This window comes from Chinchilla lanigera, unplaced genomic scaffold, assembly GCF_000276665.1.
Source record: "Chinchilla lanigera isolate Chin_1 unplaced genomic scaffold, ChiLan1.0 scaffold00078, whole genome shotgun sequence".
In the NCBI taxonomy this organism is placed as follows: Eukaryota; Metazoa; Chordata; class Mammalia; order Rodentia; family Chinchillidae; genus Chinchilla; species Chinchilla lanigera.
This window is the reverse complement of record NW_004955479.1, coordinates 4,325,372-4,353,248: the sequence shown is the minus strand read 5'-3', so window position 1 is coordinate 4,353,248 and position 27,877 is coordinate 4,325,372. Positions and strand designations below refer to the sequence as shown.

The 27,877-nt window shown below is 35.1% G+C and overlaps 1 protein-coding gene across 1 annotated transcript in view; it reads left to right on the top strand.

Moving 5' to 3' along the window:
- Positions 1-27,877, top strand: part of Cadps2 (Ca++-dependent secretion activator 2) — a gene marked incomplete at its 5' end in the record, with an annotated part of 523,834 nt that overhangs the window by 132,462 nt on the left and 363,495 nt on the right. The window contains 1 exon segment of the mRNA XM_013503273.1: positions 4,214-4,327. Coding sequence (XP_013358727.1) covers positions 4,214-4,327 — 114 coding nt within the window.

The following is a 27,877-nucleotide window of genomic DNA, read 5'->3' as shown; positions in this document are numbered from 1 at the left end:
CTAAGTGAAATAAGACAAACTTAGAAAGACCATTACTACACATTTCTCTCATATGTGAAACCTGGAGGGGGGAAAAGAAGACATGACATGATAGTAGAAGGGGAACTATTAGGGAAGGGAAAGGGGTCCAATGGGGCCAGGGGTGGATAAAAGAGGACAGTAGGTGGGTGATAAAAGCACTTCATATACATATGTGGAAAAGCTACAGTGACACACATTATTTTGTAAAATCAATGTGTGGTGATAATAAAATAACTATTACTATAAACATTTTGAAAAGGGAAGTAAAAGGATCATTTCTCTGAACATACCTCTTCTTGTTTTCCTGTTAGTTCATTGGTCAGGTTCTTAGCAATTTCTAGAAAGTCTCTGTGGCTGGAGATTAGTTCTTTGGGATATGAACTACAGTATTCTTTTCTAACCAGTCTTTTTTATGTTGCTTATGCTATTTTTTTTTTTTTTGCTGTACAAAGCTTATTTTTAATGCATTTATTAACTTATGACTTTTGGATTTTTTCATAGAGTTTATTTTTAAAAGTAGTTTCAGGTTTATAAGAATATTACCTTGAGTAGTAGAGAGTAGAGATTTCTCCTGTATCTGCTTATTCTTAGCCAACAACATTGTCACCATTCATCCACCAGAGTGGCATGTTTGTTTAAATGGGTGTGCCTATGTCTCATATGTGTGCCACTGTCACCCAGAGTCCATTGTTTACATGAGTTCTCACTCTTGATATTGTACATTCTTTAGATTTGGAAAAATTATAATGGCATCTGTTCATCATCATAGTGTCACTTGAATGGTTTCAGTGCTCCAAGAAGTTTTGTGCTTTGGCAGTTCCTCCCTCACTCCATTGCCACAGTTGATCTCTCTACAGTCTCTATAGCTTTGATTTTTCCAGAATGTCCTATAATTGATTTTTAGAGTATGTAGTCTTTCCCGATTGGTTCCTTCCACTCTATAATATGCTTTTAATCTTCTTCCATATCTTTCCAGGGCATGGTAGCTCATTTCTTTGTAGTGCTAAATATTTTATTTTCTGTATGCACCGTGCTTTGTTTATCCATTCTCCCGTTGAAGGACATCATAAAGCTGCTGCAAACACCCATAAACTTCCATATTAATATTTGGAAATAGGTTTTCAACTCTGTTGGATAGACACCAGTAAGTGTAGTTTCTCAGTTATATGCTATGACTGGGTTTAGTTTTGAAAGATAACACCAAATGTTCCATAAAGTAGGGAAGCTGCTCACTCCTCACCATTAGGTATGATGTTAGCTACAGGTTTTTGTAAATGTTCTTTAGGAAGTTAAAAATGTTACCATCTATTCCTAGCTTACTGGGAGATTTATAATAAATAAATGTTAGACTTGGTCAAATACTTTTTCTTTATATATGGATGTGATTGTGTATATGTTTATTTTTTAATTGACTGATGTGATGGAATACATTAGTTAAATTTTTAGTTGTGAACCAACCTTACCTGCCTGAGATAAATCTTACTTTGTTTTGGTGTCTAATTATATACATTGTAGCTTTCTTCAGATGGGCTTTTAGATTTTAAGTCACAGGTAAAAAAAGTCTTCAATGTTAAATAAGTTTCACATGTTTTCTTCTAGTGGTTCCATCTTTATACCTTAAAAGTTTTAAACTCTTTAATCCATACATTGTGAATTACAGTGCAGTTTATTTTTTCTGGAAAGCTATTCAGTTATTCTAATCATTCTTTTAGTACAGTGACCATTTACTACTGTTTTGAGGAGTTATGCAGTATTTTATAGTACATTTGTAACTGACTTTGAGTCTCTTTCTTAGGTCTGCTCCATTGACCTATCTATTGGTATATAGTTTATTTTTATAACACAAATAGCTTTTAGTAAACTGATTTCTGAAAACTGTCCTTAGTGCTGTATTTTAAGTTCAATTTCTGTTTTATCTTCTGATCTTGCATATGTAGAAATATAGATTGCTTTTCTATACTAATAAAGTATCTGTTCATTGACTGTATAATACTGATATATGACACCATTGCATCTCTTAAATTTAATTACAAATATCTTTTATGTATAAAAATTGAAGGATGATACTTACCTATGTGCCTCTGGTACATTTTGTGAACTATACCAATTTTGTTAGGGTGTCTATGATTATTCTAATTCCCTTTCTTTGATCCATAGCCATAAATTTTCCATGCCATAATGACCAAGAAATAGTTGTTATAAAAACTTTACTGAAATACTATTATACTAGATTGCAAAGAGACTCTTTTAGAGAAATTTAAAACAATAAAATGCCTTTAATAAAAGAAAAGAGAATGAAAAATACACAGGTTCTGATTTCATATAAATGAACATTAAGATCTCATCTGATTCACTGTCATTTTCATGTACATTTCTATTTCCATTATTTTACCTGGATGCTTGATTTGTGAGGTGGAAAACCCTTCTCATTGATTTCTCTGGCTTGGGAACCAAAGTGTTCTCAGCTTCCTGTCAGCAGTTGTTGCCCCAGTTCCATCTGTCCCTTTTGTGAATCATTAGAGAGCTGAAGTCATGGATTTAAGTTGCCTTGCTAGCACACATCTCTACAAAAGGTCCCTGGTTTCATTTTCTTCATATTATATGAATGGAAATTGTAATATACTTGAGATGTTCCTACAGTTTGGTTTAGCTTCCTGTAAAATGGAGATTTCAGTTTGGTTTAGCTTCCTCTGAAATGGAGATAACCATAGGAAAGAAATAGAGTGGTCTTCTCTCTTCTTTACTCAAGAACAAAAGGTTGCCTTTTTTAAACACCTGGCCACAGTAGGATTTTTTTTTATCAGTCCATTATTACAAGTAACAGCTTTTTGAAAGGAACTTGTTTGTTAGACTCTATTCTCAATACTGCAAAATAAATTTCTAAATAAAACTGTTTCAGAAAGAACTTGTATCCTTATATTTAAATGGCATTTATAGGGTTTTGAAGATATTTAAAGTTTTTTTCACTTATTTTTGAAGCTAAATCATACCAGTTCTGTTTAGTTTCTCTAATCCTTTAATCATTTTATCCTCTGCATGTTCCAAATGCTTCACATCTCATAGTGAATTTCAAACCTGGATTGAGTTCTTTAATGAAGTCTGAGCAGGATCAAATAAAATGGAGGGATCCCACCTTTGGTTTTCCTTATATATTTCAAGATATGTTATTTCCAAAATTAAATCATTGTCCAAGCATCAAAATAATGCTTCTATGTGATCTGATACATTTCTAGTGACTGTATCTGTCGACATGGTCAAGATGAACTTGAGGGACATGAGCCTATACATCTGCAGAGACCAGTACTTGGAAGGGCCTCATACTTATTTAATGACGTGTCCCTGCTATCTTGAAATTCATAATGTATTAAGAGATTCCTTGCCTTCCTTTTACAATGGAGTAGGTGACTGTGTCTGTAGATGATGACCAGAGGACATGGTTAATAAGACATAGCCTATGTCTAATCTGCCATCAGTAATAATTATGGGAGCTAGACCCAGGCTAAGGAAATCTGGTTATAATTTTGTATTATACTCCCTGGTTCACAGCTCCTCTCCCAGTCTGCTGGAAGAAGTACTCATCTCCTGCCTCTTTGCTTTAACTTTGGATTTATATCTCCTTAGTATTTCTCTTAATTTCACCTCAGACATTGGTATATTTTTGTTCATAGTTTCCAAACTTCTGCCACCCAGTAGTTCTTACCCAAAGATTCTTTTTCAGGGTACCTCTGTCCTTTACAAATTTTCTACTTACTTTTGTCCAAGGTGTTATTTACTCATTTGCAACACTGCTTACCCTCTCAGCTTTCTTTGTTGCAGGATATCTGGGAATTTTGTACAGTAACTAATTTCTCACCCAAAGTTCAGATTTTCCTATCTCTGCAAAAAGATTGTGATGCTTATCATGGGAATTCTCTCTGGGGTAGAAATATAGACTGTATCTCTATAGCAAGATTCTGGAGTTCCTGGGGGAGTAACTTGAAACATTTTAAAGTTAAGCCATAGGTACACATAGTAGGGTAATTTAGCTTTCTTTAGTATCAAGCTAACACTAGATGTCGTCATGTATACATATGTATGTATGTATATATATATATATATATATATATATACACACACACACACACACCTTTTAGTAATCTCTATATTTCATGCATCAGTTAATTTATGAGCTTATTTCATTTTTTCTTTGTAGCTTAACAAACAACAGTTACAGTTACTGAAAGAACGGTTCCAGGCCTTCCTTAATGGGGACACCCAAATAGTAGCTGATGAAGCATTTTGCAATGCAGTTCGGAGTTACTATGAGGTAAGTTTAAACAACCATTGTTAATTTCCTATCACCTTGTCTGAAATTCTTTATTGCTTTTATTGTTTTTGTATTGTTTTGTTTATGTCTGTGTGTATGTTAATATGTGCTCATTCATTTATCTTTCAAATAAAAACAAAGATTTTTTTTAAAAGTGCTTTGGTCTTTGGCAGGTGGCAAGCCAATTTTTCCAGCACCATTTATTAAAGAGGCTATCATTCTTCCAGTGAGTTTGTTTGTCCCCTTTATCAAAGATTAGGTGGCTGAGTGTGTTTTTGGTTGTGGCTGTTTCTTCCAGTCTGTTCCATTGATCCTCAGGTCTGTTTTTTAGCCAGTACCAGGTTGATTTTATGACAGTAGCTTTGTAGTATAATTTCAGGTCAGGGATTGTGATTCCACCTGACTTGTCCTTGTTGCCCAGGATTGCTTTTGCTATTCTGGGTCTCTTCTGGCTCCAGATGAATTTAAGGGATGTTTTCTCAAGATCTGTGAGGTATGCTAATGGTTTATGGGAGTTGTTTAATGGGAATTGCATTGAATCTGTACAGCAGTTTTGGGAGCATGGCCATTTTCACAATGTTGGTTTCACAATGTTGGAATATTTTTCCATTTACCGAAATCTTCTTCGATCTCTTTTTTCAGAGTACTGTAGTTTTTATTGAATAGATCTTTTACTACTTTTGTTAGATTGATTCCTAAATACTTCAATTTCTTGGATGTTATTGTGAAAGGTATGGTTTCCTTAATTTGTCTCTCAGTCTGTTTGTTGTTTGTGTATAGGAATGCTATCAAGTTTTGGGTGTTGACTTTGTATCCAGCTATACTGCTGAATTGTTGATTAATTCAAGGAGTCTTGTGGAGTTTTTTGGGTCTTCCATGTAAAGTATCATGTCATCTTCAAATAGTGATAGTTTTACTTCTTCCTTTCCTATCCTTATTCTTTTTATTTCTCCGTCTTGTCTAATTGCTCTGGCTAGTGGTTCCAGAACTATATTGAGCAGGAGTGATGACAGCAGACATCCTTGTCTTGTTCCCGATTTTAAAGTAAAAGCTTTCAGACCTGCATGTGCAAGAACTGCATTGTCTCGCTAGTGTAAAACCTGAAAGAGTTAATTTAAACTCGGGGGTATGATAGACATTGTGAAATGATAGGAAAACGCTCAAGGGTAAAGGGCAACTGGGATGTGGAAAAGAGAAGGGAAAGAAGGAGAAATTTTGTATGTATGTATGTAAAGGATAGTTAACATAGTTGTTCTACTGTCTTCTATTTCTTTGCTGAAAGAAACTGTCAATGAGTCCTTGATTGATCAATATTGCATGTCTCCATCTGTTTCCATAAGAAACCACTTTGAAGATACCAATATGTAATACAACAAGCATTGTTAATGTCCTACCACTTTGTTTGTAACTCTGTATTGTCTGTACTGTTCTTTTGCTGTTTTGTAAAATGTCTGTCTGTTAATGTTTTCCTCCCTTTATTTTTAAAATAAAAAAGATAAAAATAAAAAGTGCTTTGTTTTCAGTATTTGGACACTTTAAAAAATATTTTTAAATGGCTTTTCCATTTTAAAAACCTCAAGATATTACAGGAAGCCTGTGAGCTTGCAGCCTTCTTGAAAGTACTATCAATTTTATTTTGCAATTTAAAAACTAATTCCACAGCCTGGTTTTGAGAGATAAACAGGATTGGAAATTACTCACATCTTATGAGAAGTAAACTGTTTAGAAAAATCTTCTGGCAGTTATTGATATAGCTGAATATAGCTATCTTTAGGTCCACATGTCTAATTTATCCTTTTTAATCAGGATTTCAATAGTAAATTGCTATCTTATGCCATTTTGTTCCCTAAACTTTATAATAATTAAGGCCAGTAACTAATTTCAAGAGGATAAATTGGATTTTCTTTTCTTATTCAAGGAATAATACTACCAATACCATCTTTCTACTTTTTTGTAATTTAAGCTTGTGACTTATTGGGAAATCTGTATGGATTTCCTATGAGTACAACTTTTCACACATGATTGTTAACTGCTTCAGTGCATTGCCAATAGATGTAGAGTTTATTGTTCCATTTTTTCCTAAACATTTCAGAGTCATGTGGGGAATGGGTTGCTTCAGTTGTTCAGATACTTTAAACTTTTCAGCTGAAGAAACAGCATGTAAATATATATTAGGCTAGTAAAAAAGAATGTAGTCTGAACTTTCTGAGATAGGGGCTCTTTTCGTGTAAAAAATAAATTAACTGTATGTACAGATATTTGACTGGATTTGGAATTCATGAAAGGTATGCATCAGAGTTTCCTATTGAAACTGTACAGAAGCTTATATTACATCAAGCCTCTACCTTTTGAATTCGATGGAAATCTTGCTTACCAAGTATTCATATGATATAAATCAGGTGGCAACGGTGGATATATTGTCTAACTTGATCTTTATTCAGTATCTTAACAAGTACAAGACCTTATACTTCATTTTGTAATATTTAAGATCTTCTATTTACATCATGTGATGAAACAAATGAAAAGCAAAATGTCTGTATTCAAGATGAAGGAAATGTAGCTCAGGAAAGTCCATTTCTGAAACTAAAAGATACACATTTGAAAAAATAAAACTATGATCCCAAGGAAAACAAATTGAATGAAGGGGTGAAGGAGTTCACTGTACAGTCTTTATAATATTTTGTAAATATAAAATTCCAAAGTAAATGTTTGTTAAAAAAAAAACAATGTGATGTGAACACACTTTAGTAAAAGGCACAGTTAAGCTATTTTAATAAAAATATTATAATTCAAATGAGGGACAAACACTGTCACTGTATTATACCTGAGGACTGTGCTCTTTTCTGGGTAAAATAAGATGTGGACAAGTACAGGTTTATCAGGTATTCAGTGTATCACATGTGGGTTACTTGAAGGATCTGGAGATGTATACCCTGGAAACAGATTTGGTTTGTGTTGTATGTGCTCCCAAAAGTAAAACTAGAACTAAGATGGAAACAGAAAACAAAGAAGGTTTCCTCTGTTTCATAGGTATTTCTTGAGTGCTTTTATTAATTGTCATTTTCATCTTGGTTGTAGTTCTATGTATTTTATAGACACTTATGGTTCATCTGCCTTTTCCTGGGACTAGGAATGTGCTCAGTTTTAGAGTTTGCCTCATCCACAAGGAGTCCTGGGTTTGAGCCACTGGGTGAGGGAGGCATCTATCAATTCTTATATTCCTGGTTCCCTTAGATATTTGGTCTGTGTTACTTCTCTTTAACACTTAGGATTAGTATAAAACCTAACATATGTTTCATTTCCTTCAATACAGTGTGTGTGATTATAATTGTGTATCTGAATATCAGATTTAATATGTATTCATATCAGTGCTTTTCCATGTGTTACACAAAAGTATGTACTTCTCTGTGACCAATTTATATTACAACTTTTTATAATATATCTTAAACACTGTAAAGTAATAATAATAAATGTTTTTTTTAAAAAATCTGTATTTTTCATTATAAAGCTTGTATAGTTAAAAAAAATGGCCTGAAGAACCTAAACCACTTTAGTGGACAAAATGGTAGTTAAGGAAGAAAAAAAGGCAGTTGGCGTGTGTAACTTCTTAATGAAAGTTAATAGTTACAACATAGATAATTTTATGGTAGCTAATTGTTGATAGAGTCTGCTGCACTTTCATTATTTGTAAAATTCTTTCTTTAAGCATTTCACTGACTAGAAGATGTAAAATGGACACTAATTCTACAAGCATTCAGTATTTTTTGGCCGTATCATTTTTTTGCTTGTTTCTGTTAATCTGGGAAACTTCAGCTGTTTCTGCAAATGGGCAAACATAGGTTTAGAGCAATTTGTTACTGTCAAAGTTGTTCTTCCCATCAGATTGCCACTTTTGTTTCATGGGATGTAGGTGGACTTCATCCAAATGCACCAAATGACAGTGTGATTGATAACAGATACAGGGAAATGTAGATGGCCTTTCTCCTCAAGATTTCCAGAAGACAGTGTGTAATTGCTTACCAGCTGTTTTCAGCAAAATAGAAACTTTTAAGTTCTGTCATTGTAAAATAATGGATGTTAGAACTTTTTAGTTTTTCCTTTTTTGTGTTTGTTGATGGGAGCTTGGCTTTGTTTACAGCTTTGAAGGAAGGATGTGTAGTTTTCCTGATTGCTTATTTCATCTCATAGTTCCAAAGCATAAATGAGAATTACCAGCCTATTTATTCTTTTAGAAATTACCAAATAATTATTAAAATAAATCTAACCATCACAGTTGCTATCACTGCTGTTAACCTTTCAGATTTCTTGTATAATGAGACAAATGAGAATTCCCTCCATAAGTTAAAAATATTTTCAGTATTTTCTTCTCTTGCTATGAAATTCATAAATAATTACTTTCATCTCAAAAACTTGTAGCTCTAGTTTTGGCCCTTTGTGTATTTTTATGCAAAATATAGTCAGTGTCAGGTAAGTAGAGAAGTTTTCAATTTGGTTATTGAATTAAGGTATTACTTTCTAATTGAAGTGATATGTATTTATGTTAAATTATGTAAGAAATATTAAAAAGAGTAAAAGTTCTACAACTTTAAAAAAATCTATCATAAAAAGAAATGACATGAATATTTTCTCTGTAATGCCAGTGCCTACAGATAACTTCTTTTGATAGTTTGATAGTTTAGTATTTCTGTTGAATGTTTGAAATTGAAATCCCTTTAAGTATTTTACATAGCATTATATCATGAGCATTTTCTAATATGAAATGTTCTCCATACACTTGGTTTCAAATAAAGAAGTCATAGGTTATTAGGTGCCTATTTCTAAGCAGTTGATTTTCTTTTTGTTAGACACTTAAGTTTTCTGCGTCTTGGCTATTAAAAATGTTGAAAGGATCATTCATATTCTTAAACTGGCTATCTCATAAATTTGTACAAGTGCAATAATTGGGTAATGACCAAAGAGCATTGTTTCAGCTATTTTTGCAGATTACAAATTGCCCTCAAGACAAGCAGTTACAATTTATGCTATTATATCATTATAAGAATGCTTTTTCCTGTACAACGGTATTATCAAGAACATACATGAAAGTGTTGTTTTTTTTTGTTTGTTTGTTTTTTTTTTGGTTTTTCTCCGGTACCGGGAACCGAACTCACGACCTTGCGCTTGCCAGGCAGGCGCTTTTGCCGCTGAGCTAAATCCCCAGCCCCATGAAAGTGTTGTTTACTTGATTTTATTGTGCTACTTGAGAAGCTCCATATTTCTTTCTTTATAAGTTACTTGTTTATATCCTTTGTCTATTTTTGCATTTGAACATTCGTCCTTTAAGTATTTATTTACAGGTACTGTTTACACACTAAATAGATCATAACCCTGTGTGAGGCTGCAGTTATTCAATTTTTTTTTTTTTTGCCTTTTGCATTCATTTTTTGTAAGTTTCCTTACCTCTGATATTTACTTATTTCTTGGTCCAGAGTGAAAGGGGTTCACATTCAAGGCAGAGAGACTACACTCCATTTGATTTCTTTTGGATTCTTCTCTCTTGTTCATAAATTATTGGTGACACTAATTCACACTGTCTTTTCCCCTCCCTCCCTTATTCCAGCCACCACCTCTCTTGGATTAGTAGCTCTGTAGCTCAGGTTTCACTCACAATCATACAGAATCATACAGTGCATCTGTTTCACATCTGCGGAAGAGGGGGCGATGCTCTCTCAGGCTTTCTCCAGTTGCACATACCTCTGAGGGTTAGAGTGTATTTCTGTGTACTTTCTCTTTTTCCTTGTCTGGAATGCTTTTCTGTCTCCAAAATGTAAGAAAGGTGAGAAAGAGAAAGGGGAGGGAGGAGAAGAGAGGAGAGAGAGAGAAAGGGCAACTGGATACTATAACTTCAACAAAAATCTCCAGTTTAGGATTTTTGAGTCTTTATATACATTCTTCTTGGTACAAAATACCAAAGAACTTGACTTTGTCATCAGCTTCTTCTCAAGGAAATTGCAATTACCTGCTCTGACTTACTACTACCAGCAATCAGTTTGTATCATTCATTGCATGTATCTGTCCACTTTCCCTGACACTATATGCTCCAGCCCAGTATGAAAGTTCAGTGTTTGGCTTGTGAAAACTGAGAACCTTTTTAAGCCATTTTTTGATTTGTTTATATAATATGTTTTTAAAGTTGATATATAATGTATTTTTAGTCTTAAATTATAAACTAGAGGGAGAGGGTCTGGGGAAGATGAGCATTTAAATATTTTGATGAAAATTTCTTGTTATTCTTTGACTCTGAAATGGAAAGATTTACTTTTCATATTCCAGAGGATGTTTGACTTCTCAAAATCTTTCTTTGAACTTTGAAATAATGTCATGGAAGAGGCCTGCTTTTTTCATAGTGAATTGATGATCTCTAAGTAAACCAAGATTGGCAGTCTATAGCAGAAGGAGATAAAGAAAGGTCAATATATTCATAGATGAAATCCAGTAACCAGTAATGAGAAGTGAGGTTTTAAATTTGCATTGAGCTCTGCAGATCACATTGTATTTATTATTTTTGGCATTAGCTGTGTTCATATCATACTTTCTTATATTCTAAGAGTGGCATTTGAAATTAAGCATTCTGTAAGAATCTGGAAAAATGTGTTTTCACATCTGAGATTCTAATTTTATTTAGGATAACTGAATCAATGTTGCCTGTCAGTGTGCTCTGCAGAGTCACCTACTTTTTTGATGGCATCTACTTTGTTATGGAAACTACATAATACACATATTATAGAATTTTGTTGCTTTACGATAGTTGAGGAATTCACATTGCTGAGCATTTTTATAAGAAACTAAAATGATGAATTTTTCATGTCCACCTTGCAAATTGATGGCAGGCGACAGTGCGAGACCTCTGTTTTAACTGTTCATCTTCCCTTTACTTTGCTTCTCCACTCATATAAAGATATTCCATCTTTATAGGTGAGCTGATGCAAATCTCCAATTTAGTCACGATCTAGAAATTTAGCCCAACTGGATAGCCATAGAAAGCAGATGTACATGCAGTTTACTTCAGAGTAGCATTCCCTAATTCCTAGGGGATACACATCGGCAGGTCTGAGATACATACTTTTGTACTATGCCGTAGTCTTCCTGTACTTCTGGCAATCGACGTGTTTCAGGAGTAGCCTATACCATCTGTTTATAATCTTTTAAAGAAAGAGTGTAGCTATGAGGCTCTTAGCCTCTCAGATCTGTAACTGAATTCAGTGTCCCCAAGACCGTATCTTTCTTATTGGAAAATAACAAGGTGGTCTTTGAAGGCCCTCTGAATAGTGGCACTGTCATAACTTTCTGATGGGTAAACCCATTTAGTCACAGATTCCATTCCACCATTACTCCTGCATTATTTAGGGAAGTACTCTTTAACTTTAAATGTTTTTTCTTTAGAAGTTTTTAGTTTCACTTACTTTAATGAGTAATGTTCTTTGAACATCTACATTTAGTGATCTACCTCATTAGGCAAACACTATCTTATGTGGGCATTTTTTATCTCAAAAACATCTTCCTAATTTTAGATCTAACATTTTCCTTTCTTACTTTAGTCACTGTTTCATTTTGAGGAGGTTTCAGGGTCAAATAATCCCATTTCCCTGACTTGATGATACCAAAATTGTGATGAGTTTTGTGCTCTGTGCTCACACTCAGTTTACTGGATTTCTTCTGCTCATCTGTTGTCACATTCATTCAATAGTCCTTTTTATCTTTCAGCTTCTATTTTAAAATGTTTTCATTGTTTATTTGGTTTCACAGGTGAGATCATGGAAGAAAACATTTGTAACCTTGCTAGCACAAGGATAACAATAAATGCTGGTTTCACCTTAGCATAGTTAAAGCTTTTCCTTAGTCACAAAAATGAGAAAATATACTATCGAAGGTATAATGCATTAAACTAGCAAAATATGCAAGACTGTTTCTAGCTAAAAAGAAGTTATTGGTCATCTGTTCCCTCGTACATTATTGGTTTAGCTTATAAAATTTAGTTTTATATCGATTGTCATTAAAATACTTAACTGAAAGGCCTATTTTCATGTACCACAACATAAACCACATTAAAAACGTACTCTCTTTAATATTTTAAAAGTATTTGTGTTCGTAAGTATACATTTTTTTTTTATTTTTACATGGTTATAGTTGCCTACCTGGACTTCGAAGATTTGCCCTATTGTTTTTAAATGAGAAATGTGCTTCCTGGAAAAGGACTTTCTTTTGCCTATGCCTGATGTCTTGCATATTCCATCTGCATTTGTTTGGAATCCTATAGTTTCCATGAAGGCTCCACCATCTGTGACCACTACGTCAAGATTCCTTTCTAGTCATCTCTCAATTGGCTAAATATGCTCTGTAGCCTACTTGATCACCTCAGTGCCACCACTGCCACCACCTGTGCAAAGGACAGGTGGCCATGGTCACCTCAAAGTGCACCCTTCTCTTTTACACCTGCACCCTTCCTTGCTCTACTTGTAACTTCTTGGGTCCTCTGGGTGGCCGGGCACAGCCACTCCACACTGGCCTCGAGGTCTCCATGGTTTTTCATTGCCAAAGAAGGACAGATTCCTCCAGCTTTCTTCAGCCAACCGAAGACTAACATTTCTTGGAAGAGATTCTGCTGAAAATCTAACAGGAAACAAACAACAACAAAATGACTCCAGAAAGTTGAACCCCTGAATTAATGAAGGAAGCACAGTGGAAGTGTTGCATGGTAGAAATTTTACACGGGGTATAAAAGTTTCATTTTTGTTGCTAAAGTTTCTGTAGGATGGAGAATCTTATTTTCTTAAGGTTATGGGAGGAACATTCTTTTGCATATGAATCCAGGTTTGTGATAGCAGTTTTATTTAGAGTAATGAACTGGAGGGTAAGACTTGATTTCTTGAATAATGATGCTGATCAGGAAAAACTTCAAACTATTTAGGAGATGCTCACTATTTTTGTGGACATGGGAATAATAAAATGTTTTATGTATTTGTCTCATAAACCTGTATTCATTTATGTGCTATGCAGGTTCCTTTCAGAGTGCATAGGTTCTACTTTGCCCTGTATTATAGTACAGTTTCACATAATCCCAGTGTTCCCAGGCAAGGTGTGAGCAAGTCTCATTGGAAGGGGCTGGAAGAAGAAAAAAGATTTCAGAGAGAAACTAGTGTTTTTCACTTTTTTTTTTTGTCTTTTTTTTTTTTTTTTTTGAGACAGAGTCTCTGGGCAGTTCAGGCTGGTCTTGAACTCACTGTGTAGTGCAGGCTGACCTCGAACTCACAATGATCCTCCGGTCTCAGCCTCCCGAGTGCTGGGATTACAGGCGTGTGCCACCACACCCAGCTAGTGTTTTCACGTTGGACCAAGTTCAGGAGTCCATGAACTCAGATGGGAAGACATTAGATTTTTATTTCACAAACGCTTCATAGAAAATTAGCTTTCACTTACAGTACAAATGTAGAGAACAAACTACAATAGTACTACTATCCCTTGTGTCTGTATCACCATCACCAACAGAAATACATAATTTTAATATCACATCACATTTTACTGTAGCTATTTCAAAATTTTATTGATGTTCAGGAATTTTACTGAAGATAGTACTTATTCTCAGTTGAGCAGATTCCCTTGTTACATTTTGTTTAATGAGCTATTAAAGAAACACATATAGTACAGCTGGCCAAATTTGTTTCTAAAAATATTTTCCAGCTGTATTTCCTTATAACTGCTTTCCTTTGTATTCTGTGGATTTAATTTTATTCATTTATAAAAGTATCATCTTAAGAAGGAGTACATAGTCTTCAACAAGCTACTAAAGGGATCATGTTACAAAAATGGCGGAAAATCTCTGACTTTGAGGACTTTTGGAGGCTTAATTGCAAAAGAAATATAGTTAGGTCCTTGGGGAGTACTAGATGAAAGACATTGGTGACTTCATTTCTACCCAGGTTTGAATTCCAGATCTGCATTGAATGTACTTGAACTAGAACTTACTCCTGGTACTTATTTAAGTTCCTGTACTTCAGTTTCTTACCTGTAAAATGAATATAATAATGTACTTACCTCTAAGGATGGTTGATGATTAAACCAATCAATGAATTTAAATTGCTGAGCAGAGTGCCTGAGCTAAATATCTTTGAGCTGCTTTTTTTATTATTACTTGGAGTTTTGCTTTTTCATAAGCATTTATCATGGCTTCTCACTATTCAGCACTTAGTTTATATTGTCATCTGATCTGTCTTCTCTTGTCTGTAGCTCTTTGAGAGGAGGCCATCATTGTTTAATAGTATTGATCGTGTAGTAGACACTAAACTAGGTTATCAATTTGCTTGAGTTAAATAATTCATCTAATTAAATAAAAATTTATTCAAGTACTTGTTAAGTACTACCTCATGTCCTGGAAATATAAAGGTAAATAACATGAAATTGTATTCAGCTGGGTAAGGCAGAAATATAGGCAGATACTTATTAAAAATGTCTGGCACACTTTACCAACGTAAAATGAGGTACTGGTGGAGCCCAGTTCTCTCTTTTAATGTTTTCCTTTCTGTGTTTAACAAACTTAAAGGAGCTAAATATGTTGACACCTACCTCAAAGTGAAAATATTACCTTATAGAAATTGACATTATAGGAACTTCTCATGAAGGTATGGGAATTAAGATTAAGCCTGGTAGCATACTTAGCACAATACCTGGCACATAGTATATTTCACATAACTTTTAGGTTGAGCACAGGAAAATGCTAACATTTGGCCATATCAGTAACACTACTTAAAAATGGCAGTAATGAATTCTACTTAATGTCTTTGCCAGTAACCTCATGATCATCCAGTTTTCAGTCAATGCCTAGGTGATTCATTTTCATGAACATTATAGGGTAGGAATTAATTTTTAGGGGTGTTAGGAGACCTACATGTCCCTATATATATACCACTTGAAGTCATCTTTTATGCTTTTACAATATTTTAAGTTTTACTGTAAAGGAATATTTAAGAATATGCACTTATAATGATATCAGTATTGTTTTTATGTATTTTTAATTTTTCCAAATATTTTGAAAGTTTGTTTAAATCACACTTAGAAATTATAACTGTGTTAGTTAATGACACCATTGCACTCTCACTGTGGCATATGTTTATTGTCTTGAAAACAGTTACTCTGGAATGACTCATAGGTCTGATGACACTTTTAATATGGTCATAATCCACTTATGAGGAATTGGAATAGTCGAGTGCTCCAAAATTAGAAGGCACCCACAAAATGTTTATTAATTCAATCATAATGTTTAGGAAATATTACTTGATAATTTTACTTTTCTTTTGCAAGAATTCTCCTCTGTTTGACAAAGTTCTCTTTGAGATGGTTTATCTGAGCTTTTAGTTTTTAAAATTACAACAAATATTTGTAGGGAGATAATTTTTCTTTCCCTAGTGGCCTTTATGCAGCAAATTTTGGTGAAGCAGTAAGTGATGTTTTTCTAATTTTGTGATTTTTTTCAGTCTCTTTGGAATGTATTTAATCCTTTACTGCTGTGAGTTTAGCTTCCTGACAGAGTTCTCTGTTTAAAAAAATTATGTTACATGGAGGAATTTAGTTCCCATCCTAGCTAATGTACTTTTCTTATAAAATTGTATGTGCATCTGATAGTGTAGTTTTGACAGTTGCTAAAACAGTGATGATTATGGGTAGATGTGAAAGACGCTTCAAGAAGAATGGTATTAAATATACTTAACCTTTGTTCATGTGTTTTGGTAAGGGAAAACACCCCTGCCTCAGCACATATGCACACAGTATGCCTCTGTTTTTTAAATTGGCTTCATTGCATGGTCTAGTACACTCACAGGTGGTAACCCTGGTGTGAACTTGGCCCTCAACTTTTTTAACAGAAGGACACACAAAACAAGTGGATGATTTAAGCAAGCTCACAGCAGAGGAAGGGCTGTGTGAGGACTTCCAGCTTGCTTCCCTCATGCCCTCATGCAGAGCTCCTTACAGCAGGCCAGCTGGCCCCTCTCTTTCCCACACTCTTTTTCCTCCTCTTCCCTTTGTATTTTTTCTTATCCTCTTCTTTCTCTTTGCAAAACTGTCTGCGTCAGTCAGGCTGGCTCCTCAGAGCCCTCTGTAGTAACAGGTTGGTCTATGCGGCTCTTTGTACTCCTGAAGATGCTGCCTTGCCCTTAATTATTAGCAAATGTTTAAAAAGGGCCAAGTCTATACAGTACAGAGAAGTTTAACTTCGACTTTTCCTTCACCAACTTCTTCAAAGTTGTGCACATTTCCTAATATAAGATGAAAGACTCTGAAAGTTTTCTTATTGAAGTGACAGGTGGCAAAATATTACTATAAATGTAGCAGGTCCTGCAAAATCTATGGTATTAGTCCATTTCCTTTACTGAAATACCTGAGGCTGGGTAATGTGTAAAGAAGTTTATTTAGCTCACAGTTCTGGAGGTTCAAAGGTATAGCGATGAGGTCAGCTCTAATGAGGACCCAATGGCAGGTGGCATCGTGGCAAGCACAGACGTGAGAGGGTGAGATCCCGTTCCAAGACAGTAAGCCAGTGCTGTTGAGGAGCCTGGCTTGCTTTTCTTACAACAGCCCTCTCCTAAGATCTTAGAGATCCATGAGCAGTACCTTAATTCCTTCCAAAGTCCATCCCGTTATGATGTCCCACTAGGTTCTGCCCCTCAAAGGTCCACCACCTCCTATGCCACACCAAGGACCAAGATTCCAAAAATGGAACCCTTAGGGAAAACATTGTCTCCAAAATACCCCAGCAGGGCTGGAAGAAAAGGTAGGATAGAGTCCACCGTGACCACTGATTTGGGGCAGATTCTCTATCTGACTGAGAAAGAGGTTTTTTGTTGTACGTTTTCATGCCAAGCCAGCTGGTCTGGAGCTTGAGCCCCTTTTCCTTAAAATGTGGTTAGTGGGCAGGGCTTCTGCTTTTCCACTGTACAACATTTGGTTCTTTATTGTGTTGTAATACTTAGATTGTAAAAGCCTTATCAGCGCCCTGTTTAATCAGTTCCCACCCACTTTTGTATCATCATTTCACTGAACTTCTGCACACACCTGACTTTTAAAAAGCCTGCGGTTACTTAAAGGTATCATTTGCTTTGCATTATTCTAGGCCCTATTTAGAAGACTGTAAGCCTTATCTGCTGGGAAAGCTGTACCATCCTGTTAGTCTGCGCTCACTGATCACATCCTTAGGCAACCAGCCTGTCTTCTGCTGTCCTCTGCTTCCTCCTTCTTCCCTCCTCTCTGTCTACATCCTGTCTCCTTCCACTTCTGCCTCTCTCCTTTCCCTTTTCTCATCACCTGCTTACCTTCTGCCTTCCTACTTCCTATTCCCTTTTCCCATGTTAAAAAACCTTCTGATGAGGGCAGTATACTGGAGAATGACAATATGAAGTCAGATTCTTGTGTAATGGTTGACGTGTATACTAATAGTCACATAGCTACACATATAAAGTTTCTACCTAGTAAATGCTGGGTGTTTTCTTGAGTAAAGAAAGTGGTACAGACTGCTGTTATGCTAAGGTAATTATGTAGCATTTGGGTATTTTCTGCCCAGTAATTTTCCTACATCAGGAAAATGACTATGCCCTCTCCAAAGTACATTCATAAATGTAAGGCCCATTAGCTAAAAGATGGAAGGGTTGAAAAGATTTCAGTTTTAAAATTTTGTATGAGAAGACTTTCTACACTATTGTTTGCTCTCACTTTCTTAGAAATGACTACATTTTTACTGTTTCCTTAGGGTCTGAAAATTAGTTTCTACATTTTCAGGCCCCAGATAACTTCCAGATAGAAAAATCTAAGCAATATCATATGAAGTCATGTGTAACTGATACTTCTTTGGAGGAAACGGTCTTGCCAGTTTTTAAAATGGCAGTGTATCTTACAATGTTTGTAATAGTTTTTAATGTACTCTTGTCCATTTAATGTTCTTATTAAAAATTGTAAAATCTTGAGGACTTTTATAGTCTGTTCTCTGTCTGTTTATACCCTCAATTTACACATTTTTGAGGTTGCCAGACTATCCAGGCATTACTACTAAATAGCTGTCATTTTTACTTGCCAGGTGGCACTAAACTGAAAAGAGGAGATAACTTCTTAATTGGGTTCTGACAAACCTGTTTAAGAAATTAACTTAAAATGCTGGAGAACAGAAGATAATGTCAAAGACATTGAAAATAAGCTGTGGAATCAGTCATATCCTGAATTCACAAGTATAAGTATTCAGATAGATATATTTTGAAGACTTTTGCATGCTACAAAGATTCTCTGTTTTGCCATTTAGTTTGTACTAAAGACCCTTTAAGTGATAATTTTTGGGGGGGATGTTGAAAATCATACATAATATATAGATGTTACAGAGACTGTCAACCTTGGAAATTTTAGCATGTTCTGGTAGAATTAAAGACAGTTCACACTACAAGTGGAGACTAAGCCCTATTTTATTTCCTTTGTAATAAAGGGAAAGCTTTCCAGGGCTCTGTCAGCCTTTGCTGGCTATTGATAGTCTCTAGCTTCCATGGCTTGTGGCAGAAATTGTAGAGCTTCATCTACACACTGAGGTGACACCTGGGATGCTGGGAACTAGGATTGCAGCTAGGAAAAGATTCTCCCTTAGACGCTGCAATAGGAACCAGCACTTACCAACACCTTGACTTTGGCCTTCTGACCTCCAGAACTGTGAGAGACTAAATTCCTCTTGTATCCGGCCACATAGTCTACGATGCTTTGTTATAGCACTCCTGGGAAATTATTCTGTATCCAGCATGTTAAGATCCATTAATGTTTAGTGATGGGTACATGAGTGTTTAATTACTGATGTTTTAACTTTTTTTGTTGTTTTTACTTTTTAATATTGGCTTTAAAAATACTTAAAAATGAACAAACCCCCACTAATTTCATTGAGTCTTCTACAATTACTTTTTGTATGAAATTTATGAATAATAGATGCGTGCATAACTGCTTCAAAATTTACAGATAGACTCATAGCTAGTGTTTGTTGGGAAACCTTTGTAGCATATTTCCTGTAGTGAATTAAGAGTTTTAAATATTTTTAAAAAGTGGGGATTAGGGATGGGGGTATAGCTCAGTGGCATTGTGCCTGCCTGGCAAGTGTGAGGTCCTGAGTTTGATTCCCGGTACAAACAAAAACAAAAACAAAAACAAAACAGAACAAAACTTGGGGAATTTACTGAAATTGAAAATTTTGTTTTGGGCCAGTACCCAAAATGCAAAATAATTATACATCTGGACCTGGTTATAAAAAAATGTAATTAGGCTATGAGATGTTTATATAGATATTGGGATTAAATACTGGTTTATCTACTTATATAGTTGTATATATTTGTAAAAGTTTTTGGTTTTGCATTTTTCAGATAAGATTATAATGTTATCTATATGACTGCAGAATTGTAAGTTTTAAAGTAGATAATACATAAAATGATAAACACCAAGGAGTTAGTAAAAACTAAAATTGAAATTTGTATTGTTATTATTGATAGCTTTGGCTTTGTAAATTACTGTTATTTAACCAAACATAAGAGTGCTATACTTGAAATGCAGTGTGTTTTTTGTAATTGCATGCTAATAACCTCAAAAATAAGAGAATAAACAGACTTCTTTCTTTGTGTGTGGCAGTTGATTTTCTGGTCTGTTCTGGTCTGTTCTCCATTTACTCCTTACCCCTCATAACCCATCTCATATGTGTATCTTTCTGTTGAGATGTAAAATGAAAAAACACATTGTGTATAATTCAGTCTCTCTAGTTTGGCATTTATTCCTTTTATGTTTTTACTTGTGATCCTACTTCTTGTTTGATTTTATTTAATGATTGATGAAAATAGAGTATTAAAGAAGTTTGCTGAAGAATTTTAAATGCACATATAAATAAGTCTGATGTAGAAAATCAAGCTAAATATGTTTTTAAAGCTGAAAGCCTATTACATTAGCAATAATTCACAAGTCCTAAATAGGATAGACGTAATGAATACTAGATCCAACTTTACGTGCTTTTATGTAGAGACTGCCACTTATCTGTGTTTTTATTCTTTTTTTTGTACCGGAAATTGAACTCGGGGTCTTATGCTTGCCAGACAGGTGCTGTGCTGCTGAGCTACATCCCTCATCCTTGTATGTGTTTTTAAATTAAGCATATCACTTTCCCTCTAGATTATCATGGCCTACAAGTCATTACATTTTTCCACCTGTGAAATGTCGCCATACCTTTCTTAGTTGAACAGACACCAACAAGAAGAGCATTAATTTAGTTATAGGTCTTTCCTAAAAGTAGTTTTTCTTTTTCTCTCTTTCTATACTGTGGATTATATGCACTTTTGCTTTCTTGCAGGACAACAATCCTCACTTTTCCTTAAATCCCAAGTTAAGCTTTAAATCATTGGTGACATAAATGCTTTTATCATTTGACACGGATCAGTAATATAACAATTGGTGGAACAAGGAAGGCCCTTTGTCAACATATTGAATAATACTGTGCCAGGAGATTTTACATACAAAATCTTTGTTTTTTGTTTTGCTTTTTTGCTTTTAATAGGAGGTCTGTAGGTGTAAGGGAACCAAAAAAGATGTTTTGTTTGAAGTTGACCTGGAGCTTCATAATAAGTGAGGTCTATTTTCATGCATCCTTTACAAATCCTGAAATTAATACTTTGTCCTCAATGGGCATTCAAATACTAGCTGTTTAGCTCTAGAATTTAGCAGGCATTTATGTAAAGAGATCATTAGCATTCCAGAGTGAATGTTATATGTTCAAAAGTGATACCAATAGTTTATGTCAACATAGAAATTTTTTTTTTTTTTTTTGTACCAGGAATCCAACTCAGGACCTTGCACTTGCCAGGCAGGTACCGTGCCACTAAGCTATATCCCCGGCCCAGAAATTTCTTTTAAGTTGTAAGACTGAGAAAATCCCTTAAAGAGTTTTCATAAGTAAATGAATAATAAATACTATGATGTGCAGATCATGATGGATGGCATGGGTGAGGGTGAACATGTCAATCTGTGTATGAGCCACCAATGTTCAAAGTACCTTAAATATTATTACTTCATTTATTACCCAGAAGAGCCCTAAAAATTTGGTACTAGTAGTTATCCCTGATTTACATATTGAATACACTTTTAGGTAATCTGCCCAATATTACAGAACTAGTGTAGATACGGAATTAAAACCCAGTTTAAGAATAAATTAAACTTGTGAAATTTAAGTTTTTTAATCAATGATACATAATTTTATTTAGGTTCCTTTTTACAATCAATGCACATGAGATTGTGCACAATAGGCCAAAGGTTACTAGAGACCAAGAGATTATACAAAAGTAATTTAAGGCAAGATTTTTAAGTAAGGCAAGTGAAATGTGGTCTCAGTAGTAAATACAATTTTCAGTAAGTTCCTCATAATTGTATAATAGAATGTGATTATCAACATTTTTATTATTATGTAAAACTGAGAGAAAATTCATTCCAAATTATACAATAAACTCCTTTATTATCACTATGCTATTACATCTGCAAAGTGTTTGGCAAATTGTTTAATGATATCCAAATCCTAGCACATTTTGTCATGTAAATTTTGAAATGCTCTCTGAGAAGTTTAACAATTTCTGTTCCTACTAAGACAACTATACAAAATTGTAAAAAGCAAAGATTTGTCTTCATATATGAATTTTGAAAGTTACATCAGATCTTAGTCAAGGAATGTTTGACTGTGAACAGATGTTTAGTTTCAGTTGCATGAAATACACTAGGAAAAGCGCTACCTGATATCAAAACTGTGTGTTGAATAAACTGTCCCATGGGGGGTGGTGTATCTTTCTGAATCCTATGATCCAAAAGTTGGTGTTCATCTTAGGATGTTGAAATTCTAGTCCATGAGATGATGAATTAACAAGCGGAGCACCTGAAAAGTGGTTACTGCATGGCGCAAAGCCCACATGAGTGGGGTTAGTGCCTCAGAGACACACCTTACCCTTCCACTACATGACGTCACAGCGGGAGGGCACCATCTTTGGGCCATAAAGTGGGTCCTTATCAGGCACCAAGTCTGCCTTCATTTGGACTTCCCAGACTTCAGTACTGTGTAAAACAATTTTCTATTGTTTAAGAACATTCTAGTTTAAGATATTTTGTTTTAGCAATCTAAACAGACTAAGACATTGTGCTTTTTTGGTAGTGTATTTATCATATCAGAATATCTGTCTTTTGAGTAAAAAACAAACGACTTCATCTTGCAATCACTGTGTACAGGGAATGAAAGATTATGGTTCAAAAAATTTGTTTTTTAATCCTTGCTCTAGCCTCAGTACCTAGAATTGTACACATATTGAACATATTATGATCTTGTTGATAAATTGAATAGTGAAGGAATTAATAATGTAGCTATTGAATGGATACTTTTTAGATGGTGCTGGAGATGATACAAAAAACAGTAGCACATGGTTAGTCATATGAGTCCTATGAAGCTCCATAGGAATACAAAGGGACATAGTGAAGGAATTAATAGTGTAGCTATTGAATGGATACTTTTTAGATGGTGCTGGAGATGATACAAAAAACAGTAGCACATGGTTAGTCATATGAGTCCTATGAAGCTGCATAGGAATACGAAGGGACATAGCAAAGTCCTACCTTCTAAAAGCTAATAATTTGAGAGAAGCACAATATTTGCAAAATATTGGGTGGGGGGAATAATCTAGCATTGTTGTAACATCTACATAAAAAACATCATAAGGAAGTGTGCAGATAATTCGCTAAGAAAAGATGTAGCAAAATGAAATCATTGCTTATTTCTAAGAATATACATGAGTGCTTTTTATTTAAAAGATATATGTAGATATGTGTTGTACTATTTTAATGTAAAATATGTTAAAAATACAAAAATGATGCTGTGATGGTTCCTGGTAGAAAGAGCTTAGTTTGGACTGGATTAACTAGGGAAGCTTTGTGGGGATTGCAGGATTTGACTGTATCTTGGGTGGGGAATGGAAAGCAGTCTGGGTTGGAAAGACTTTATTATGGTTAGAAAATTTGCTGATACAGTGTTAGAACTTTCTTTGAGGTTCTGATGTCTACATAATTAATCTACTGTATATTTCCCCTGATAATGTCTATGTAGGCTTATTGACAGATTCATAGATATAGGTCTGTGTAGATACTAGTATCTATATGTCTATTTCTGTATATTTTCAGATGAATATAGATTACTTCATATAGAAAATAAGGTAGCAGTTTTAATGCAGTAAACCTGCTTTTCTTATATATTTGAAATATTATAGTTATATTTCATTCTATACTTAATACAACTTCAGAAAAAAGATGTGAGTGGAATTTATTCTTGATTGTTGGAGAGAAAATTTAAGGCAGATGGCATCTGATCCTGTAATATTAAATAAGCCTTTTTTCTGGACAACTGTTGTCAATGTAATTCTCTGCTGAGGGAAGACTTGTCAAATCATTGCCTATACTTTGTTTTCAAGAAAAAATTGGTTGTTGTACAGGGCAAAGGTTGTCAAAGCTGCTGATTTATCTTAATATGTTGAAGAGTAAGTGCTTAAAAAGTCAAACATCTGTCAGGGATCTCGAGCAAGTTTTATTTTGCTAGTGCAGGAACAGGAGGAGGAAAACAGAATTTTAAAAAATAAAGCCAACATATTCCCTCAAGATATTCAAGATCAAGTAAAAATATAAACAGACATGAACATCTAACTATAAGACAAAACAAGCCTAAAAGCAAGGTGAAATAGGATCAGGTTGTTTTGACAAGGGAGACTGAGAAACAAGGGTCTTGAAGGATGAGAAGAATTTTTTGAGGTAGAAAATGGCTAAAAAAAGGCATCGCAGTATTCTGAAGAGAGAAGAGGCCCATTTGAGCACCAGCCAAGCTAGCAGTGTGGTTGGTAATTTCTAGGTAGATACGAAATGTATTATCTGCTACTCTCATGGCTCCTAGAGACAGGCATTACTTCCCCGTTCTGCAGATGAGAAACTGAGGCAGAGGATGTCTCATCCCACACAACTAACACATAGCAGACTGCTCTGCTCAAATTCTGTCCTGCAGCCTGGTGCTTCAGGGCACTGTTTCTGCTGCTGTGATGAGTCCAGACTTTTTTCTTCCCTAGTGTTTCACAGGAGGCATTAAATTGCCTAATAAATGAGCGAGAGTTTTGTGACCTGTCAATTGGAAAAATATAAGGGTTCTAAATGGGAACATCTCTTTAATCACCTCTGCTTTGCTGTTTCCGAGTACTAAGAGCTCAGTCAGAGTTCACTGCACTCCTGAGACTTGTCTTAGCAAGCAAAGTTTATGCAAATCTTCTGTGAGTGATAGGGGCTTAGGAAGGTCTAGAGTTTGCGTTAGGTTTCCGGACAACTTAGAAATGGCAGAACCTCTAAGGAGCCTTCACATCTGTTTGTTCCTCACCCTCCAGTTTCATTAAGAGAAGCTGAATAGCCTGTGAACAGAATGGATCATGTTCTGGTGCTAATTCAACAGATTCTGCTTGGGTACATTTTTTTCCTTTTCTGAATTTAGTATCTGTTCTCCACCCTCTCCAACAAAAATTCATTCTAAATGGTTATGATCAAGACGGATTTTGATCTAGGTTCAAAAAAGATAGCAGTACTATTATTCTTAATTTTAAATCTTGCATTTACTTATGGATATTCAGTTTTTTCTCTTCCTTTAAAGCAAAGACTACAATGTGAATTTACCCCCAGTAACTCCTGAAAGCTATGAGTGTCTAGTGTCTTTGGTTACGGTCTTGTCATGTACTTGGTAAAGTAAGAGGGAAAAATATTGTTTTCAATTGTTTTGAGGTGAGATTTCACTGTATTCTCCAGGCTGGCCTTGAACTCACTGTGTAGATTCGGGCTAGTTTCAAACTCACGATCCTCCTGTTTCAGCTTTCCAAAGTGCTGGAATTACAGCATGTGCCACCATGCCTGGCCTGTGCTGTGAAGATTCAAGGGGCCTGGAAGTAAAGGCCCTGATGGAAAGACATTCTAGATTACTTTGCAAGGGGGTATCAATAGACAGGAAAGTAATTGGGACAATATTACAGAACATACAATAGAGACAGATTAACTTTTGTAGAAGGAGAAAAAGCCTGTATAAGGTGCTTCGGGTTGATTCTTGTAAGAGGAGCACCGGAAATTCTAATATATTTGAACTGGAGAACCATAAATCTCAGGTCTGATACTAGTAGAAAATGAGGCCTGATTGAAGGAGAGAGGACTGCAATGGCAATATGTTACTCCTGGAAGCTTGGTATTATTCTTTGTTTAAAGGGAGCCATCTAAAGTTTAAAGCAGGGCTGGGGATTTAGCTCAGCGGCAAAAGTTCCTGCCTGGCAAGCGCAAGGTCGTGAGTTTGGTTCCCGGTACCGGAGAAACACCCCCCCCCAAAAAAATAAAGTTTAAAGCAAACAGGGATACCATAGTGAGCTTTGCTACTTTTTTTGACAACCAGGTGAATTTAAATTGGACTGAGGTGAGGAGTTTATATAAGCCACTATTGCAAAATTCTAGACTATGAAAATAATTAGGAAAATCACAATGAAGTAGGGAAAAGTGTTCATCCAAGTGTTGTAAACGTGCCCATTATAATCATTCAGATAGAGCCTTACCTTCCGTCACCTCTGGTGCTCACTGCCTGCCTGCATGCTGCCTACTGTCGACCCACTCAGGATCTTAAACTCAGTTGAGAGCTTTCCAATGTCACCTGTCACATCTGTGGTTTCCCCCTTCTCTCACCCACAGCGCTGTCCTCTTTCACACACACATGGTTGGAATCTGCTCTTAAAACTCAGATTCCTGTATGGCTGTTACCAGATTAAGAGTTCTTTTCATGCTCCCTGATTCCTACTGTGTTCTGGAGCTTTTTCAGGTATTTGTACCTGTCTGGTTCCAGTGTGTGAGCATAAATATAATTCAGAAACTCATACATAAATTTTTAATTACTTTATTCCTTGTTTAGTATATTCAGAATTAACTTTCCTAGATTCAGAAAGTTTAAAAAAAAGGATTTTAAATTACTTTTCTCTTATTATTGCATATATGTTGGAGCATATGTGAGGTGGTGATTAACTTATCATATCCCAGGAAAAATTTAGGAGTAGAAACAAACTACATTAATGTTCATGAGGAGTTACCAGTTTTTACCCAAATAGAATAAAATTTTGGTGTAAAAATTAAGTTTTCTGCTTTCAAAAAATACCCATTACGGGCTTTATTTGCTTTTTTTGTCGGTTTCAATAAATTACTTTGAACCATTGTTCTGTTGCCTTCAAATCTAATTGTGATGCATTTAATTCCTTGCCAAAAGCTTCATAGTCACCACTTTTGAGTTTAAGTGCAAAACAAGTGTATTTTACTGATTGCTAGAGATTTTTCATAGTGTTGTAGCCCAGGACACTGTGACTTTGGTGATTCCATGGACCCCCTTCTGTTTTCCCTGAAACTTAGAGATGATATCTAATGCAGTGAAAGTTTACTTAGTTATTTTTTCTCTATCAGAGGGGAGGTTTCTGGAAATGTGAGGTTTTTTACCAGTGGAGGTCGAGAAGCAGATAGAGATCAGTGAAATTTTTTCCTTACTTCACAGATAGTTGTAATAGGATTTTAAAAGAAACCTCAAAATTAGAATATGTACGTGGATACTCTCAGTTTGTGTATAACTCCTTTTCTCCTGCCTAGGTGATTCTGTCCTTAAGGACAGGACTATGGTGTGTCTTATCACATCTGCATCTTGTGTATAGCACATATGACATATATGTTGTATTTAATCAGTAACTTTTATTCTTCAGATTATATCCCAGATGTTTAGAGCATGTATTTGTCATTTCATATACCTACTAATTTTCCAGTTCATGTTTTTACTCCTTGGTTATAAGACATTGATATTGTCACCTTTCCTTTGGTTGTGTGTTCATCCAGAAAAGCTCTTCACAACAGAGAAAACCATGATTAACCTAAACCAGTCACAGTGATTGCACCATGATTTCCAGGGACTTCATTAAACATGGGTTTGTGAAGTAATTCTAGCTAAAGAGACATTAAAGGGAGTCTAATAAATTCCTGGAAAATTTTTCCTTCTTACCTTGTTTTTTCCCACTCTACTGGTTTGACCTTAGAAGACTCTTCAATCTAATTCTGATAAAATGGATGTAATTAGTAATCGCATCTACTGGACTAATTAATTATCACAGTAGACCTCTGTTTCTATTCCTGGAAAACTTAGGAAATTGAGTCACATTAAGGATATCATTTTTAACAGATGTATTGATGAGTATCAAAGTTTATTGCATGACAAGAGCTCAGATAGTACAGTCTAAAAGGGATAAATGGGTTTTGGGATAGTTTGCCTTTCCCAAGTCTGTTCCATTAGCACAAGCTTTCTTTTATATTAGTGAGGTTTTGAGCTGTCTACCTCCTTACTGTGTGGGACTGCTCTGGGTATTTGGGTTAGCCACCTCCTTGGTCTCTGTTCACTGTGTACTAGAGCTCTCC